This window comes from Biomphalaria glabrata, chromosome 8 (assembly GCF_947242115.1).
Source record: "Biomphalaria glabrata chromosome 8, xgBioGlab47.1, whole genome shotgun sequence".
NCBI lineage: Eukaryota > Metazoa > Mollusca > Gastropoda > Planorbidae > Biomphalaria > Biomphalaria glabrata.
In genome coordinates this window covers 7420769-7440439 of record NC_074718.1, presented here as the reverse complement: position 1 = coordinate 7440439, position 19671 = coordinate 7420769, and the positions used below count along the sequence as shown (strand labels likewise).

The following is a 19671-nucleotide window of genomic DNA, read 5'->3' as shown; positions in this document are numbered from 1 at the left end:
TGAACTAAAATAAGCATATTAATTTTTTAAAAAATGAAACTGTTATTAAATTTACAAGCTCTTTTTTTGATTCTTCTAAAATCTAGCATGCCTTCAATTCTAGGTATTACTATTCATAAGTGGATAATCCTTAAAGTTTGGAAAAAATGGTGGGGACTCCACAAGAATCCTGCCCAGGAACCTCTCTCTGCCCTTCACACACTTAAATCCAGCCCTGCATAGACATCATACAACCTACTTCCATGGTGAACGGGTGGGAAGGGCTAACACGGTATTCTTGCGCCCTGGGCTACGGGTCCCTAGCTTCGCCACTGATCACAACGGCCAGAGTAGGATTAGAGTGTTCATCTACCAGCAACTGCTCAGCTATGGCATCCTAATTTCTGTCTTCAAGATTGTGATGCAAGCTTGTAGTTTCAAATCTTAGAAGGATTGGTCAAACCTACAAGTGTAGAGAGTGCAGCCATGCAGGACTCATTTCGACTCGTCAAGGTTCATTGAGACTGAGGGAATTCAACAGCGGAAACAAGAGTGTCGCCATACAATAGCGGCCTACATCTGCTGTATCTGTCTACAACAATGTCTCGTAATATATAGCTCTAAGTGGCCTACATCTGATGTATCTGTCTACAACAATGTCTCGTAATATATAGCGCTATGTGGCCCACATCTGATGTATCTGTCTACAACAATGTCTCGTAATATATAGCTCTAAGTGGCCTACATCTGATGTATCTGTCTACAACAATGTCTCGTAATATATAGCTCTAAGTGGCCTACATCTGATGTATCTGTCTACAACAATGTCTCGTAATATATAGCGCTATGTGGCCCACATCTGATGTATCTGTCTACAACAATGTCTCGTAATATATAGCTCTAAGTGGCCTACATCTGCTGTATCTGTCTACAACAATGTCTCGTAATATATAGCTCTATGTGGCCTACATCTGATGTATCTGTCTACAACAATGTCTCGTAATATATAGCTCTAAGTGGCCTACATCTGCTGTATCTGTCTACAACAATGTCTCGTAATATATAGCTCTAAGTGGCCTACATCTGATGTATCTGTCTACAACAATGTCTCGTAATATATAGCGCTATGTGGCCCACATCTGATGTATCTGTCTACAACAATGTCTCGTAATATATAGCTCTAAGTGGCCTACATCTGATGTATCTGTCTACAACAATGTCTCGTAATATATAGCGCTATGTGGCCCACATCTGCTGTATCTGTCTACAACAATGTCTCGTAATATATAGCTCTAAGTGGCCTACATCTGATGTATCTGTCTACAACAATGTCTCGTAATATATAGCGCTATGTGGCCCACATCTGCTGTATCTGTCTACAACAATGTCTCGTAATATATAGCTCTATGTGGCCCACATCTGCTGTATCTGTCTACAACAATGTCTCGTAATATATAGCTCTAAGTGGCCTACATCTGATGTATCTGTCTACAACAATGTCTCGTAATATATAGCGCTATGTGGCCCACATCTGCTGTATCTGTCTACAACAATGTCTCGTAATATATAGCTCTATGTGGCCCACATCTGATGTATCTGTCTACAACAATGTCTCGTAATATATAGCGCTATGTGGCCTACATCTGCTGTATCTGTCTACAACAATGTCTCATAATATATAGCTCTAAGTGGCCTACATCTACTGTATCTGTCTACAACAATGTCTCGTAATATATAGCGCTATGTGGCCTACATCTGCTGTATCTGTCTACAACAATGTCTCATAATATATAGCGCTATGTGACCTACATCTACTGTATCTGTCTACAACAATGTCTCGTAATATTTTATCAATTACCAGGTAGGGCAACCAGAAAAAAAAATAATCGGGCAACATGATTCCTTAATCTATCTCTCATGTGTGACTGAATCTCAATCAGTTTATTACACATTATTGACAAAATGGTTTTACACAATTGTGCAATAAAGGCTAGGTGCTACTAAACAGCTTGAGATTATGTGACTATTTTATCGTTTTATATGATACTTTGTTGTGTTCTGGTTCAGTGCGAGATGGAGGGGGAAGGGAATGTATTGTTTACATGTGATAAATTTAGAGTTGTATTCCAATATCTAGTATCTATATTGATTTTCTGTCAGTATAGAAGTGTTACAATAATCAATGCTAGGTCACTTCTAGAATAGTTTATGAGAATTAGTTAAATAGATATTTAATATAATAAAATAAAAATAAAGTTAGATAGATAGATAGACAGATAGATGGATGGATAGATAGATAGATAGATAGATAGATAGATAGATAGATAGATAGATAGATAGATAGATAGATAGATAGATAGATAGATAGATAGATAGATAGATGGATGGATGGATGGATGGATGGATGGATGGATGGATGGATAAATAGATAGATAGATAGATAGATAGATAGATAGATAGATAGATAGATAGATAGACAAATAAATAGACAGAAAGATGGAGAAAAAAGAGAGAATTAAAGAAGAAAGAAAAGATTGAGAAACCTGTAGAGAATAGAAAAAAAGAAAGTAAATAGAGACGAGAGAGGTGATAAAGTATAAGACAAGAGAGGAACGGAGAAGAGAGAAAGAGAGGGCACGAGAGAAAGAGATAGAAAGAGACAGAAAGAGAAATATTACGTCATACAACGAACAATAAATATCTCTAAAAGTCCTTTCTCCTTTAACATAAATGTTATTTTTCCCTCTCAGTCCTATCAGCTGGCCCTAAAACAGATGCATCTACATGCACAAACTGTGGCGAAAATATGCTGCGTCAGAATTGGCTTTATTAGTCTTCTGCCCCGTCTCAAGACGAAACCACAAATCAGTGACTAATCATGGGCGCATCCATTGTCTTCCGAGACAGAAGGAGCCCTAAGTATATTATTTACCCTCCCATTTCTCCCTCCCTGAGATATTACTTCTTGTCTATAAGTCTTTCCTCTAACTCTAAAGAGAGGCAGATATTTTATGTACGCTTGGCAAATGATTTAAAGACAGTCCTGGTTAAAGTATCTTTCCACGTCTCCGTCAAAATGTTTGTGTGTCAGTCCTTTCGGAATATACCTTCACAACTGAAGACCTCCTGCTTGTAGAGGAACTTAGTTATCTGAACGTCACTTGAACATGACATTAATGGCTTCTCCCTCTGTAGTTTAAAGTTTATTGTACACTCGTAAATTGATCGCTACTCAGAAATGGTAATAAACAAAACTCTTGAGAACTCAATACACTGTATCAGCTAGGCTATATTCATAGATTCTCAAAAATAGCTTTAGATCATGCATAAAATGTCTGGACTAATGAAATTTAAGACACACCTCTGAAATAATGGAATCTTAGACAGAATACTGAACTAATAGAATCTAGGACACAATTCTGAACTAATGAAATCTAAGACACATTCTTCACCAATGGGATCTAAGACACACTTCTGGACTAATGGGATCTGATCTAAGACACACTTCTGGACTAATGGAATCTAAGACACACTTCTAAACTAATGCAATCAAAGACACAGTTCTGGACTTATGAAATCTAAGACACACTTCTAAACAAATGGAATCTTAAACACATTTCTGGACTAATGGAATCTAAAACACACTTCTGAACTAATGGAATCTAAAACACACTTCTGAACTAATGGAATCTCAGACACACTTCTGAACTAATGGAATCTAAGACACACTTCTGAACTAATGGAATCTTAAACACACTTCTGGACTAATGGAATCTAAGACACACTTCTGAACTAATGGAAAGTAAGACACACTTCTGGACTAATGGAATCTAAGACACACTTCTAAACTAATGAAATCAAAGACACAGTTCTGAACAAATGGAATCTTCAACACACTTCTGGACTAATGGAATCTTAAACACACTTCTGGACTAATGGAATCTAAGACACACTTCAGAACTAATGGAATCTTAAACACACTTCTGGACTAATGGAATCTAAGACACTCTTCTGAACTAATGAAACCTAAGACACACTTCTGAACTAAGGGAATCTAAGATACGCTTCTGAACTAATGGATTCTAAGACACACTTCTGAACTAATGGATTCTAAGACACAGTTCTGAACTAATGGATTCTAAGACACACTTCTGAACTAATGGATTCTAAGACACAGTTCTGAACTAATGGATTCTAAGACACACTTCTGAACTAATGGATTCTAAGACACACTTCTGAACTAATGGATTCTAAACACAGTTCTGGACTAAACAATTTAAGTCTATTTTTTTGTTGTTTCTTAATTTGAGTATGGTGGTTGAAAAAAAAAAGGTTCAACTTTGGTCAAATTATTTCATCTCAATTGTCTCTTACCACTTAAAATTTATCACATATTAGATAAAAATTATTTGTTCTGCATCATTCTCTTTTTCTTTACTTGTCTTAATAAATATTTTTTTTTCTCTTTTTTTAAAAAAAGGAAACATCAGAATTTGAGATATTCAATTTTAGCTTTATCATCATAGGAATCCGTGGGCCTTAGGCCTCTTTTCTTTGCCTCTTTTTTGGGCTTTATGTGCCTCTTTTATGGGCCATCTTGCCTCTTTTGTGGGCTTTCTTTTTTTTTCATAGGTTTTTATTTGTAAGTTCTCATAATTCACTAGTATTAAATCATAAACAATTGAAAAGTGATTAACCTAAAAATATAATAATAAAAATAGAAATATTATTTAATGTCAAAGACATACTACCTAACCATTGAAACCACTAGAGACAGAAAAATGATACAAGTATCCTCTACCCCAGAACAATCAACACAATATCAAATATCCCTGACCCCCAACAACCCATTTCTGGAATACTACCTGAGTATTGTACAAGTATATGAAAATCAAACTAGATAATTCTCTACCCTAAAATCCATTATTTTCCTAAATGTCAATTCTAAGTGATTAGGATCAAACACCTTATTATTATGTAGAGAAGGGGTGGGCAACCTTTTCCTATCTAGGGCCGCATTACAATATATATATATATACAACTTACAAAAATGCGCTAGCTAGCTGTGCATACTATCTTTCAATTCACATTTATACTGTATTATACATTTAGATTTAATTTTTTTTTTGCACTTCCAATTGAGGAATTACAACAAGAGTTAGCAATTTCTGAAACCAATTTTATTATTTTTTTTTTTAAATTTGTTATCGTCTGTTTACATGTCACATTTCCCCACAAATGAACAGTTGTACTTAATTTAAAGTTTTTAACAAATTACACTCGTGCATAATGTTCGGAAACTGTGGAACTAGCTTACTATTTGTTATCCTCGTAACTGCTTTCAAATTACAGACAGTCAGCATTGACCTGTTCTTATTCTAGTTTATTTTCAAACATGAAAACTCTTGTTCACAAATGAATGTGGACCAAAATAATGTGAAAGTTTAGCATCAACTTTTTTAAAGTGTGGAAAAAACAGCTTTGGCACCCATAAAACTCCCGCGGAATAAATGACTGGAACTTCTCTTTCAGGTCGTAATTGGCTTGGAGGTATTTCCTTTAGAGCTTAATCAGCTCCTGCAACAAATGGTGAGCTGAGGGTATTGAAAACTAATTCCCAGTTCTTGGCGTCATAAAATTTGATTCCAAGTTCCCCAATCAAAGAATTGAAATAAGTCTTGTACTTTTCAACCATTTCACTTTTAGCGAAACAAAATGACAAACCTGTTTTCACGTGATTGTCTGTAGAAATGGGATAGCTTTGATGAAAAGACTTAACGTGTATTATCTTCTTAGTGAAAAACATGAAGTCTGTCTTTCACTCTTCATTAGAAATATTAGTAACAACGTCATGGTCAATCTCCTTCAAGGGACATAACACTTTCTTACGTGTGCTTGCATATTCCTCTCACTACCTTGTCCAGGCTAAGCCAGAGAATAGTGCTGTGATACCAAACATCGGAATGTTGTGTTTCCAAATCTTCAAGTACTTCTCGGAACTGCTTGTGGTTGAAGACCCCTGGCACTGATGAGTTTGATCACTGAGATAAGTTAACAACATGTCTGATATTAAATGCAGCTTGTTCTTCTCTAATTTATTTTAAAGAAAAAACTATTTTTCCCAGCTAAAACACAGGCTCCATCAGCTGTTAACCTTTGTCAATTCGTTCCAAGCTAACCCAAGACTTTCAACACAGTTCTTCAGAGCATTGAATAAATAGTGGCCTGGGTTGAATATTTAACTGAATGTTTCGAAATATTGCCAATAGGAATAATCTAAGTTTACTTTCAGCTTTTTAGAATGACATGTAGAGACAATGTTTCTTTCGCATCTTCATCCTAAGTGATAGGAAAGGGAAATTTCAATATTTTATATAAATATTTACAATTAGTTATTTTTAATATATTAGCATTTTTATATGTATAATCTGTAAGTAAACGTGATTTCTATAGGTGTCCGCGGGCCGCATGTGTCCGCAATTTGCTCACCCCTGATGTAGAGTTTTGAGCCAGCTAGCCCTAACAAGATTTCTGTATTCGGAAACAATAATTATTTAATTTCAAATAGAAACTAGTTTTGATCCTAACGATACATTAAATAGACAAACAAAATTTAAAAGTTTGGAAGAACATGTTGTTTTTATTCAACTCAAAACGAGTAACAAAAAATAAATAAAAATAAAAGTCAATCATCATTTAGACTCTGTAGTATCCAAACAAACATATAAAATTTGTTGATTTACAAAAAAAAAAAATAATTAAAATATACGAGTACCTTATTAGAAGGAACATAATCCAGAAATTATATCGCCATTTGAAACACAAATTCGACAATGACACAAAATGTTATTGTATTGTTCTTGTTAGAGCTCCCACCCTGTATTTGTACACGAGATAACCTGACATGTCAAGGAAGACCTAGATTTAGTACACACTATACTATCGTCAGTATGAATACATTGAAGTGTTCTACTTCAACAATGACATGCTGGTGCCGGTCTTACTTTTTTTGTATTCCCACTGGAGAGTTAATTATAGTGACAAGGGAGACAACTGAGAGAGAGACCTGATAACAAAGTTGTTTGTTTCGACCAACGGATTGCCGTTCCTATATTCGATCACAAGGTCGTGGGTGTGAAATTCTTGGATACTGTAGTTCAACTCTAAATTATCTCCCTTCATGGGCACTTTAAAAAAAAAAATGTGCTGTAAACTGAAACGAAAGTAGAAACTTGTGCCAAGGCCGGCTTTAGATAATTGGAGGCCCTAGGCAAAGTGATTTGGTGACCGCAAAGTAAATAGAAAATAAAAGATATCAGCGAAATAAAATAAAATTACGCACTTCAGTTACAACAAGCTGCAGTCTAAATTAGTCGGAATAACTCCAACAATAGCATTGGCTACATGTTTGGCTTTTTATTCTCCTATGAAAATCGTTGCGAGTTGTGTGCAAGGCCCCCCCACAAATAGAAAGCCCTAGGGCTTAGTTTGCATGGGCCGGACTCGCTATATGTATATCACTTAGGAAAGGTAATTAATCTATCACAGCATATTATTTAATTTTTATTCTTAATACCAAGTTTAAAACATGAAATTTGTATATACTATTGGTATCAAACTATGTAACTACATTCGCATAGATCGATGGCACGTTTCTGTATTGCAATTGGTTATTTCTGTGCAAAACACACAATTGAACAATGTATCTGCTTTTTGATTGATATTTTATAGATTCTTTTACGTACATGACTGGGTCTGATAGGAACAGATCAATGTATAGTAATGATCATTTGTCCAGTTGTTTTGACCGGTTCCGTGTGAACTAGTCAAGGCCAACAACTTCACATTTCTCTCAATTGCCCTTGTGTTTGAAATCGCTCTCGACACAGGATGAGAATATTTTGACTTTGGCCCAGAACTGCCAACAAGGCCTGATTGACCCTCTGATAGAATCGTATTCGTTCTAGGTATTCAATGATGTATGTAATGCGAAACTGCAAAGACCGATCGCCCATGAAATTCGCAATAAAGAAAAGGAATACATTAAGTAATTTTTACTCGCTATAAGGGATATTTAAGGCAGATGGAGATAATCGAACCTTCTACCTTCATAACGACAATCATATGTGTAAGGAAGACATCACCAGAAAACTTCTGCTACAACTGCTACAACTTGTATAATTGGAGGCCCAAGACGAAGTGAATTTGGGAGCCCAAAATGAAACAATAAAAAAAAAAGGAAAGCCAGAAAATAAAAAAAGAAGCAATTGATAAAAACTTGCCCTTCTATATCTAAATCGACTAATAACTTGAATTTCAATAGAGGAGACAGTGTTAGACTAGCAAGCATAGTCATAGTCGAGTGCTGTACTATGATTGAGAACTGATCCATCTATTGTGTATGTTTTTCTCTAATTTTTTTTTTTAGTCCCGTGCGAGGTCCACACCTATAGGAGGCCCCAGGCTGCCTAGTTTGCTTATGCCTAAGGTCGGCCCTGGCGTGAAACTGTATGTGCAAAAAATTGTGAACCCAAAATAACGCATGAACAAAGTAATAATGCGAATATCTTCTGGTCCGAGGATAAAGTGCAACATTACAAGTGACAAGCTAATCCAGGTATGACCTAATATATTTTTGTCCAATAGCAACACATTAAATTAACATTTATTATAATAAACTTTTTTTTTTCCTTTAAACTGTCTAGTTCTTTAATTCATGTGAGCGTGTCTTAATAAGAATTGTTGCTAATGGCGTGTTTCTGTATTGCAATTGGTTATTTCTGTGCAAAACACACAATTGAACAATGTATCTGCTTTTTGATTGATATTTTATAGATTCTTTTACGTACATGACTGAGTTTGATAAGGATAGATCAAACACAGGTTACAGAGTGTGATCAAAGGATTTATTTAGATCAATCACTACATGGTAGCTTATATTATCTTTAATATTTAAGAGAAATCATATCGTCTGCTGGGTGAAATCGTCAATGTACGCCTGATTAATTCGGATCAATATTTCGGCAATGCTTCGATTTGAAGAAACATATTTCCCAACAGTACACATGATTGGGGAAATAGAAAGGCAGATTTGTGTCTATACAATAGGAGGATATATATATATATACCTATATAAATAATGCTTTATTTTTTAATCTTAATCCATCTTTCTTTCTGATAGCTTTAGTTTCAATCCGTCATTTTCTTAATCTTCTATATTCCCTCTGTCTCTTATTTCTTTTTCTATTTCTCTTTTTCTCTCATTTCCTTTCTCTCTCTCTCTTTCTAACATCTTTGTTCTATCTAACTCTATTTCTTTCTTTCTCTCTTACTTTTTCTCTTATTCTAGTTTTCTCTCTCTCTCGTTCTCTCCCTTGAAATAATATCATATTGATAATTGGGAGTTTGTTCGTCGTGCACTCTTTCGTTTCAGATATATTTCCGATAACTGGAGTGTTTATAAGGGATATGTTACTTATGAGTCAACAACAAAATTTTATTAAGAATTGTATTTGATTGATCACGAATAGTCAAAAAATCAGGTGCATACAAAATTGAGTATATCTTTTTTGATCTATTGATCGAGAATAAGAATACAAAATTTTAATAAATCTCTGGGAAAAAAGAGGAGTAAGCCTAAAGTCTAACATGCATGAGTTTCTTCCCTTGGCCGTATCACAGTCAAAACGTCACAAATAGTCGTGAAATCCAAAGTACAGAAATAAATGTTGGACCAGTTAAGGCCAGTTCAACACGTCTGCCATGACATGCAACAGCTGACCATCCACCTAAATATAGCAGACAAAAAAAGAAAAAAAAAGTTTATTCTTAATGCTTTCTGGGTTTAAAGTTGTTAAGTCGTCTGCTCACTTTAACTAGCTGTCTATCCCTTAACCTTTCTAGCGCCCTTAGCTGGCTGCTTTGGTCATACCTTATTTTTTCGATAAAAATAGATTGTTTTAAATGATCTGTTGAAGAAGGTAGGGGGTTAGAAATGTGTGAGATAGTCGCCACAAGTAACAAAGGCCAGCATACTGCAAACGGTCAATATTGACTAGGGATAGAGGGCTGCGTTCACAAAAAAATACTAACGTGAACACTGCAGTTGATAATCGCGTGCGATATGGTCACGTGATCGTCGCGGAAGGAATGGCCTGTGTAAAGAGAGAGTAGTAAAGTCAAGACTCAGTACAGTGGACTTGGGATCGAAGCTGAGGTACGAGTTCAGAGTTCAGCACAGCAGTATGGTTCTGTACAGCAGTATGGTTCAGTATAGCAATAGGGTTCAGTACAGCACAAGGGTTCAGTACAGTAGTATGGTTCAGTACAGCACTAGGGTTCAGTACAGCAGTATGGTCCTATACACCAGTATAGTTCTGTAAAGTTTTAGGATTCAGTAGAACAGTATGGTTCTGTACATCTCTAGGATTCAATAGCACAATATAGTTCTGTACAGCTCTAGGATTCAGTAGAACAGTACGGTTCTGTACATCTCTAGGATTCAATAGAACAGTATAGTTCTGTACAGCTCTAGGATTCAATAGAACAGTATAGTTCTGTACATCTCTAGGATTCAATAGAACAGTATAGTTCTGTACATCTCTAGGATTCAATTGAGCAGTATAGTTCTGTACATCTCTAGGATTCAATAGAACAGTATAGTTCTGTACAGCTCTAGGATTCAATAGAACAGTATAGTTCTGTACAGCTCTAGGATTCAATAGAACAGTATAGTTCTGTACATCTCTAGGATTCAATAGAACAGTATAGTTCTGTACATCTCTAGGATTCAATTGAGCAGTATAGTTCTGTACATCTCTAGGATTCAATAGAACAGTATCGTTCTGTACATCTCTAGGATTCAATAGAACAGTATAGTTCTGTACAGCTCTAGGATTCAATAGAACAGTATAGTTCTGTACAGCTCTAGGATTCAATAGAACAGTATAGTTCTGTACAGCTCTAGGATTCAATAGAACAGTATAGTTCTGTACATCTCTAGGATTCAATAGAACAGTATAGTTCTGTACATCTCTAGGATTCAATTGAGCAGTATAGTTCTGTACATCTCTAGGATTCAATAGAACAGTATAGTTCTGTACAGCTCTAGGATTCAATAGAACAGTATAGTTCTGTACAGCTCTAGGATTCAATAGAACAGTATAGTTCTGTACAGCTCTAGGATTCAATTGAGCAGTATAGTTCTGTACAGCTCTAGGATTCAATAGAACAGTATAGTTCTGTACAGCTCTAGGATTCAATAGAACAGTATGGTTCTGTACAGCTCTAGGATTCAATAGAGCAGTATAGTTCTGTACAGCTCTAGGATTCAATAGAGCAGTATAGTTCTGTACAGCTCTAGGATTCAATAGAACAGTATAGTTCTGTACAGCTCTAGGATTCAATAGAACAGTATAGTTCTGTACAGCTCTAGGATTCAATCGAGCAGTATAGTTCTGTACAGCTCTAGGATTCAATCGAGCAGTATAGTTCTGTACAGCTCTAGGATTCAATCGAGCAGTATAGTTCTGTACAGCTCTAGGATTCAATAGAACAGTATAGTTCTGTACAGCTCTAGGATTCAATAGAACAGTATAGTTCTGTACAGCTCTAGGATTCAATCGAGCAGTATAGTTCTGTACAGCTCTAGGATTCAATAGAACAGTATAGTTCTGTACAGCTCTAGCAGTATCATATTGCCCATCGTGCAGTATTAGTCCGTGCATTTATTCGACTCCATAAAGTGCCACGCTAGTCGGAACTTAAGTTTAAAAAGCTCTTGATTTAGTGATGTCGAGTTTTCCAGTGATAGCAGAAAGCAGAATCGTAGCAAGATACATATATTGATATATATATATATATTCTACCTTAAAGAGACCTCAGGAGAACATTCTTCTACTTCCCGGTTCTCATTATTAGGTTGGAGCGTTCAGTTGATTAGACCAATATATGAGATGAACTGTGCAGTGATTATCAAATCATGCCTGCTTTCATCTAGTTTGCTTTCTATACGGATGTTTTGGGGCCAGTGTCTTATTTTTCCCTCTTAATAAAGGCAGAACATTGAGTTTATATATATATATAAATCTGAATAATCTATATGCGGGTGCAAAACAATGCCATTGTTTGTTATGGTTTTTAGAGCATACTTGTCTATTCATTTCGTGTTGTAAAAATGGTTCAAAACTGTTAGCCTAATTTGTTTCGTTTCTTTTTAACTTCTTCTATATCTGTCACTAATGCGTCAACTTACTTTGATCACACGGCATGGTGAGATCATTCCGTAACAATTTGCAAACCCCCAAATAAAATCCAACAGAGAAGTTACCGAATGCATCCTCGCCCTGCTAAAAGAATAAAACGGATTATTTCAGCACTGTTAGAAGTATAAGTAAGTACAGTAAATTAAGTTCTCCTTTCAGATCTCGCGATATTTAGGGCAGATGAAGTAAAGGTCATCTGTTTCTGTGGCCAACGGTTGACGAGGATATCATGTGATCAGCCCAACGACCAACCGCCATTACTTTTTTCCCCAACTAATGTGAGGTACCCGTTGGAGCTGGTTAGACTCAGAGGCGCCAAAAGAACCCGAAAAAAATAAAAGTCTCAGTTTACGCTATATTTTAAGACAATGATATTTACTGTGTTCAATTTTTAAAGAAAATATAATTTACGAGCCGACCCGCGGCGTAGCATACCCCTCCCATCTTTTTTTTTTCTTTCTGAGCCTTGTTCTCTGTCGCCGCAAAAGTTACGTGGGGTAAATCTAGTCCGACTTGCAGAAATAAAAAAAGTTATCTTTCCATGACTTTTTCATCGAGGTTAGAGGCGTGCTAGCGTGGTGTCCCGCATAGTTGGGTGACGAAGATAATTATATATACAGATTGCTCCACTTCTTGTGTATAAGGAAAATAGAAACGAATTAATATGTAAAAATTATTTAAAAATTAAAACACTTGACACCATATAAATAACTAAAAATCGTACTATTTAAATATAATTGCAGGTGAAGAAGAATACATAGAGACACAGAGGCCTATAATTATCTTATAATTAAAGACGATTATAAAATAGGACGTTTAAAGAGATCCAGCCATGAGACCCACACAAAAGTGTGGGCACACACACTTACCACACAAATGACCTTGTCTCCATCCAGCTCTGTGTTGGCCAGATACAAGAATGCACACTTTAGCTTAAAGCTCTGACACGCCATCATGGAGCTTTCTGTAGAGTAACCACTGGACATAACATTAATAAGAAAGTACGATATACACAAAGTCCAATACCGAATTATTATATTTTATTATATTTTATTATATTTTATTACATAAGGGAAGAACTAGGTCAATATTCATTCACAAGCTAGTTGATCGCTGTACAAGGCAACAATCCTTGTGATTGAAATACAGGTGTGATTAATATATCCTCTCTGAAAGAAATTAATTCTTGCTTTTTAAATACCCGGAGACGCGGAGGGGTCCGGGGTTTTGAATCCTGGTGAAGACTAGAATTTTTAATTTCGGGATCTTTGGGCGCCTTTGAGTCCACCTAGCTGTAATGGGTACCTGACATCAGTTGGGGGAAAAGTAAAGGCGGCTGGCCGTTGTGCTGGCCACATGACACCTTCGTTAACCGTGAGCCACAGAAACAGATGATCTTTACATCATCTGCCCTATTTACCACAAGGTCTGAAAGGGGAACTTTACTTATAATCATGAGCTTAGTAGGGCCAGAGGGTCAGAGGGCCAGAGGGTCAGAGGGCTAGAGGGTCAGAGGGCCAGAGGGTCAGAGGTCAGAGGGTCAGAGGGCTAGAGGGTCAGAGGGTCAGAGGGCCAGAGGGTCAGAGGGTCAGAGGGCCAGAGGGTCAGAGGGCCAGAGGGTCAGAGGGTCATAGGGCCAGAGGGTCAGAGGGCCAGAGGGTCAGAGGGCCAGAGGGTCAGAGGGCTAGAGGGCCAGAGGGTCAGAGGGTCAGAGGTCAGAGGGCTAGAGGGTCAGAGGGCCAGAGGGCCAGAGGGCCAGAGGGTCAGAGGGCTAGAGGGCCAGAGGATCAGAGGGTCAGAGGGCCAGAGGGTCAGAGGGCCAGAGGGCCAGAGAGTTGAAACTGTAATTTACGTACTTTTAAATACACATCGCTTATGTTTTAATTGAATTGTGGGTAAAACATAAATAGGCTATGTCGTTTTGTCAGTTAATTTTCTTAAGATATTCATCCAATAAAAAAACAACAACATTAAATTACTTTTTTTTAAAGTACATTGTTCAATGGCTACAAAGCCTACAAGAGCTATCGATATTGCAAGCTGTATCTCTACTTTTACTATATAAAACAAAAGCAATAAATAGTCAGTAATTTTTTTTATGAATTAGTTATTTTATTTCGGATTGATTAATGTGTTGTCACTAACAATACACAATTGTCCGAAACAGTAACTTGATACGAGAATGACAAGTGGTAGAAGAGCGTAAAAGGATCCACCCAGACAGACAGACAGACAGACAGACGCAGTGAGTTAATAGAAAAAAAAGTTATCACCTTTTTACCCAAAGTGTAATTTATTTTTTTCACAAATACCTGGTCTATATAAGTTTTGATCAGCATTCTTACAAGTGGACGCCCTTGATCTACAGTCAAGGACCTGGTCAACTACAAACTTTGGACACAGTGGAAAGTTGATCCAAGCTTCAATGTCTACAGCAGTAGAAAGTCAACAAGCAAAATATTTAAAAAACAATTCTTAAAAAAAAAATCAAAGCTAATATAAGGGGAAAAAATGCACATTTATTTTACCCTATATCTCAATGGTGCAAGATTTATTTTTCCATTCTATTTTTTTTTAAATAATTAATTACGACTAAGTATTTAAATAATCAGTTAATTTTTCTATTGATTCCTGTGTTGTCATGTCGAGAATGACTAAACATTCAATTATCACCGCCATGTGGCAATTATTAGACATCAATAACACTTCTTACGAAGTCTTTGGTAGTTATAAAATAGGTTTAGAAGATTTTCATATATAAATCATCAAGTGAAATACCAGCATTGCTCCTTAAAATTATTAGAATACCAAGTCACCGATCAAGATGAAAACATTCGATACTTACATAAATAGCATTCTTACCTCTTCGGAACATGGGGTAATAGTTGGCTGAATGGGTTTGCTCCGAGCAGACGTCATCCTCGCTAATGTTGGCATTACGTCCTCTTGCAACCCAGGAACCATTGTTGACAACGCCGTCACGTGCTTATCAGATTTGATATGAAAAACATTAAGAAGAACATCCACCATCTTAAAATATGAGAAAACGAGGAAATATTTGTTAAAATGATGTCTGAGTTGTTTTGGAGTCATTAGCCGCGTGAGTCATCCACGGGAACTTGGCAGCGTGAGTCATCCATGGGACATTGATCGCAAGTGTCATCCATGGGAATTGGACCGCGTGATTCATTTACGCAACTTGGCCGAGTTATTCATCCACGGGAACTTGGGCGCGTAAGTCATCCAATGGAACTTGGCAGCGTAAGTCATCCAATGGAACTTGGCAGCGTAAGTCATCCAATGGAACTTGCCAGCGTAAGTTATCCAATGGAACTTAACAGCGTGAGTCATCCAATGGATGAAAGTCTGAACAACGTGGCAACGAGCTATTGGTCTAAACAGCCCACAGGCTGTGACGTTGCAGGTCAGTGTTCAGGCCTTCTATAACGAATGGTGACGTAGGACTTGAGTCTCACTTGTAACTATTACACTTGGCTAAGTACTGTACACTCTGTTCTTTATAATTGTATAATCTTCTGGAACAGTGATGCCCAACCTGCGGGCTATTTTAATTTCCAAAAACTCGTGTCGCGGGCCACATCAACAAAACGACACAGAAATGAAATGTAATCAACCTGAAACTATTAGAAAGTAGAAACCTGTGGATCTAATACCCGTAGTTTAATAATCTTTATTCGCGGCTAGAATAAAAATGATGTTTATATTTTGTTTTTTTTATTTTTTTAGCCATACTTTCTTTATGGAACAAACTTGTTGGCTTTTGATAATGTTCCACAAAGAAGTATAAGGTTCTCTCACATTTGCTGGTAGATTCTACATTCAGAGTCCCATCTCATAAACACACAAATGTTAAAGGTCATGGTACCAATCCATCACTGTTCTAGACCCTCATATTTACTGTTCAACTCACCAGTCAGCTGATAGAATAGAAACGTGTCATAGGTAACCGAGACAAACTCCCAACACATGAATATTGAGTAGTCTCCTTTAGGTCCTCGTAGGTTGCTTGATGTTCTGTCGGCGATGAATATAACATTAATAACTTATTATTGGCGTATTTTTTTTAGAGGATTGAATGCTGTCAGACTGATTATCAGAAACAGTATGGTCTCTAAGTTGATTTGTGAAAGGCCTCAAGATTGTATACTTGTGAAGTGATTACAATGTGACATTGTAAGGAATGAAGAAAAATAAGTTAATTATGAAAGTTTATTTAGTATATCTTGGCCTTCTGGGCAATAGATATAGCCAGAATGACTTCACCCACATAGCATATTCACCCTCTCTACGCAGCTGACGTGTCCTAACGAATGGAAGAGGCCCGATGTAGTTTGGTATCAGTGACACCGTACGTGCTGCCAGGATGTAAGACTGTAAGCTGTAAGCTACCTAAGAATCACAGGCTCCACATCTTTTCTCATTGTTGTCTTCAGAAGCCTTTTCCATGTTTATGCAATGAGCAGCTCGATCCAGCATCAACGTGGCTCCCGGTGTAAACGAACGCAAGACGAAACGATATTTGCCCAATAGCTCCTATTTCCGGTTAAGAAAAACCCTTGCAAAGTCCTAAGCAAAGAGGGATAACTCCGTATTTAAAAAATCCTAAAAAATATTTATTTTGCAAAAATAATCACATTTAAGATGTAATACACATAAACAAACAAACAATAGAACTATATGTCTAGTTTTGAAAAATATATATTTTTACCACTAGAATATAAAAAACTTCAAAAATACTCATTTTCCCACTCGGGGGCTTATACACTGGTTTTATGGGCCTGTTCGTTTGGAAAATTATTTAAAAAATAAAAACCTTCCCGATTTTATTAAAAATAGAATCGTTAATCTCCAAAATGATTTGTAATCACGCTTGCAATGAGACTAGAAGAAATCTTGTTTTTAAAAAGTTTAAATCAAGTCTATTGAATAGGGGGTTTTAGAAACGTTCTACAACGGCCTAAGACAAAAACGTGGAAAAGTTTCCAACTACAGAAGGAGCTAATGACTTAGGGTAGCGAAACACGTAGGGGGAGGGACTACCTTCGTAGCACAGGTTGGGGTTGCAAATAGAGACCCAACCAAGTCAACACACACACACAGTTTCATTGTTTCACGAAAATGGCGAGTCCCGCACGGTTAAACAATAAGAAAACCAACGGAATTATTTAATTATATTGTGGGCACTCTTACACAATGTAGAAGTCTCCTTGGTTCATAAAACAAGTTAGTTTGGTCACCACGAGACTTCCGTTCAAATCTATTCTTAATCCGGACACTGTACCGTCAGCTATTGACAGGTTATCCCAGACGTGAGGAATAGACCAGGCACCTTGAAGTTTTGAAGAGAAAAGGCAATCTGACCTGCTCAACCCTGAAATGGTATATCTTGCAGTTTTCAAGTAAATACTTAAGAGGAATATAAAAGGGGGGGGGGGGAGGGGAGATAAACAATCAAAATAAAACAAAATTAAAAAAAAAGCCTTATATGAGGGAATAAGCAGCACATTCGCATCCATATCTCTCAATGCTCTAAGATTTATTTCCTTTTTTTAAATCGAACAAAATTGATCAATTACCACTAATAATTAATTAATTATATGGTTAATTTTTTTAATAGTCAGTGTTATGTTAGTTATGTAAAGTAAAGTTTGCCTTTCAGACCATGCAGTCAATAGAGCAAATAATGTTAAGGTCATCCGTTTCTTTGACGAGCAAGGGGGTCACGTGGCCAAAACAACCAACCGCCGCCTTTATATTCCCCAGCTTAAGTCAGGTTGGGTGGACTCAGGGGCGCCTTAAGAATCCCGAAATTATAAATCCCAGTCTTCACCGAGATTCGAATCCAAAAACCCATGCTCGGAAGCCAAGCGCTTAAACCACTCGGCCACAGTGTTTCGTTAGGGGCAATGAATAATTGTGAAAAGTTTAAACTTTATCCGAGAATGGGAAGTGGTGATAAATATTGTGCTCAAAACGGACAGATGCCCCTGAGACGGAGTGAAATGATATAAGTTTTGAAAAATTAAAATGGCCGAGGTTTCATTAGCCAAAGTCATCTAGGTGGCTGAGGTGGCTAAGCTATGAGTTATCCTGCCAAATTGGATCCGCTCCGTGTCCTAGAATAACCTAGAGAGTAACACCTAAAGTAAAATCACTAAATTTATAAAGCCTTTAGGATAGAAGACTTTAAAGTAAAGTAGCAATTATACATTATTATTATTATAGCTTTTATATAGCGCTACTTTCATGCTTATAACATGCTCAGAGCACTTTTGGTCCAATCTCATTTGTAGACCAGTGGGGGGGGGGGAAGGAGGGGGTATCTAGGAGTTGGTTTTCCGTGCTGCCTTTAGGCGCTCAGTAAACACAACTCTGCCCGGGTGTCGAACCTCGAGCGCCCTGTAAGCCAAGTTCAAACGCACTTGGCCTCTCGACCACTCTTGCCACTGAGACACTAAACCATAATTTTCAGATACAAAAACAAAATCTAATAAAATACTCAGAAAGACACAAAGATAAAGGCACATTCCTTTCTACAAATGCTCCTTCTTCCCTAGTGCTATTAGTTTTGAGCAAGTAATGAGTTGCCTGAGCCAGCCAGGAAAACCAATTTGACAGAATTTAAGCCATTGGTTAACATGCACGACTAGACTGATATAGAAACACGCTTCGGTAGTAATCTTCTTTTTCGAATTAATGTATGTATTTTATAAGATAAGATAAGATAGATCCATCTAGATCTAGATTCTACATACCATAAGTAAAGTCTAAATAAAAGTTATGGATGTAATATATATATCAAAGGGTACGATTTATATACAAGTCTATTTATTTGTTAAAAAAGCATGATTAGGGTTTAGTTGGACTATTCTAATGTTCTGCAAAATGTACATTACCAATGTATAATGATATCGACATAACTAGAAGAAGTACCATTTGAAATGTCTTGTCCAAAGATTTGTCACTTCCGGGTTCTGATTTTGTTGTCATCTTTTTTTTATTTCAAAACACAAACACACACGCCCACAAATCAAAAATTATAGTATAATAAAATGTTACGAAATAAAAAGATAGAAGTCAGAGATTAACAGACTATAAGATTGTTCACAGTAGTCTCATTCTTGCAAAACTCTTGCTCTGTTTTTCTATTGGTAATAAATTATTTTGTTTGGTCTCTCGAATAAGGGAAAGAACTCGTAATTGACTAAAGTGATGGTATTAGCTGAATTAGTCACCTTTATAGGTCGTCGTTTAAATCTTAGTGAACACAAACCTTAACAAGAAAAGACAAAAAGTAGGCTACTTAAAAAAACAAAAACAAAGCTTATATTAAGACAATTGTATCAATTAATTTGGATCAGTCATGTAATTAAATTTGTAATAGTTATAGACTAACAATAAAAAAAAG

General features: G+C 36.6%; 2 protein-coding genes across 4 annotated transcripts in view; both read right to left on the bottom strand.

The window, feature by feature from the left end:
- LOC106078068 (leucine-rich repeat-containing protein 74A-like) overlaps positions 1-7256 on the bottom strand; it is a 38132-nt gene extending 30876 nt beyond the window's left edge. Inside the window, exon 1 of the mRNA XM_056039153.1 lies at positions 6755-7256. The gene's annotated coding sequence lies outside the window, so the exon portion shown is untranslated. The remainder of the gene's footprint in view (positions 1-6754) is intronic.
- A 448-nt stretch (positions 7257-7704) lies between these two features.
- On the bottom strand, positions 7705-19282 carry LOC106078064 (uncharacterized). 3 transcript variants are annotated; one of them, XM_056037275.1, is made up of 8 exons: positions 19197-19282; positions 17454-17634; positions 16174-16277; positions 15105-15227; positions 14555-14671; positions 13112-13206; positions 12233-12326; positions 7705-9767 (listed from the first exon to the last, which is right to left on the bottom strand). In XM_056037275.1, the coding sequence occupies exons 2-8, from the start codon at positions 17477-17479 to the stop codon at positions 9661-9663; spliced, it is 666 nt and encodes a 221-aa protein (XP_055893250.1). In that variant the 5' UTR covers positions 17480-17634; positions 19197-19282; the 3' UTR covers positions 7705-9660. The 3 variants fall into 3 exon arrangements, with proteins under 3 accessions (XP_055893250.1, XP_055893248.1, XP_055893249.1); XM_056037273.1 differs by having other exon boundaries at positions 19160-19240; XM_056037274.1 differs by having other exon boundaries at positions 12233-12323; positions 19160-19240.
- Between the last annotated feature and the right edge of the window lie 389 nt (positions 19283-19671).

Bases quoted from the DNA above. Each gene is read 5' to 3' on its own strand.
- LOC106078064 (XM_056037273.1), bottom strand. From the start codon at position 19,199: ATGGTACTTCTTCTAGTTATGTCGATATCATTATACATTG. The intron at 15,228-16,173 runs GTGAGTTGAACA...AAATCTGATAAG, and splicing joins TCTATTCTATCAGCTGACTG to CACGTGACGGCGTTGTCAAC. The intron at 9,768-12,232 runs GTAAGTTGACGC...TGCTATATTTAG, and splicing joins CACCATGCCGTGTGATCAAA to GTGGATGGTCAGCTGTTGCA.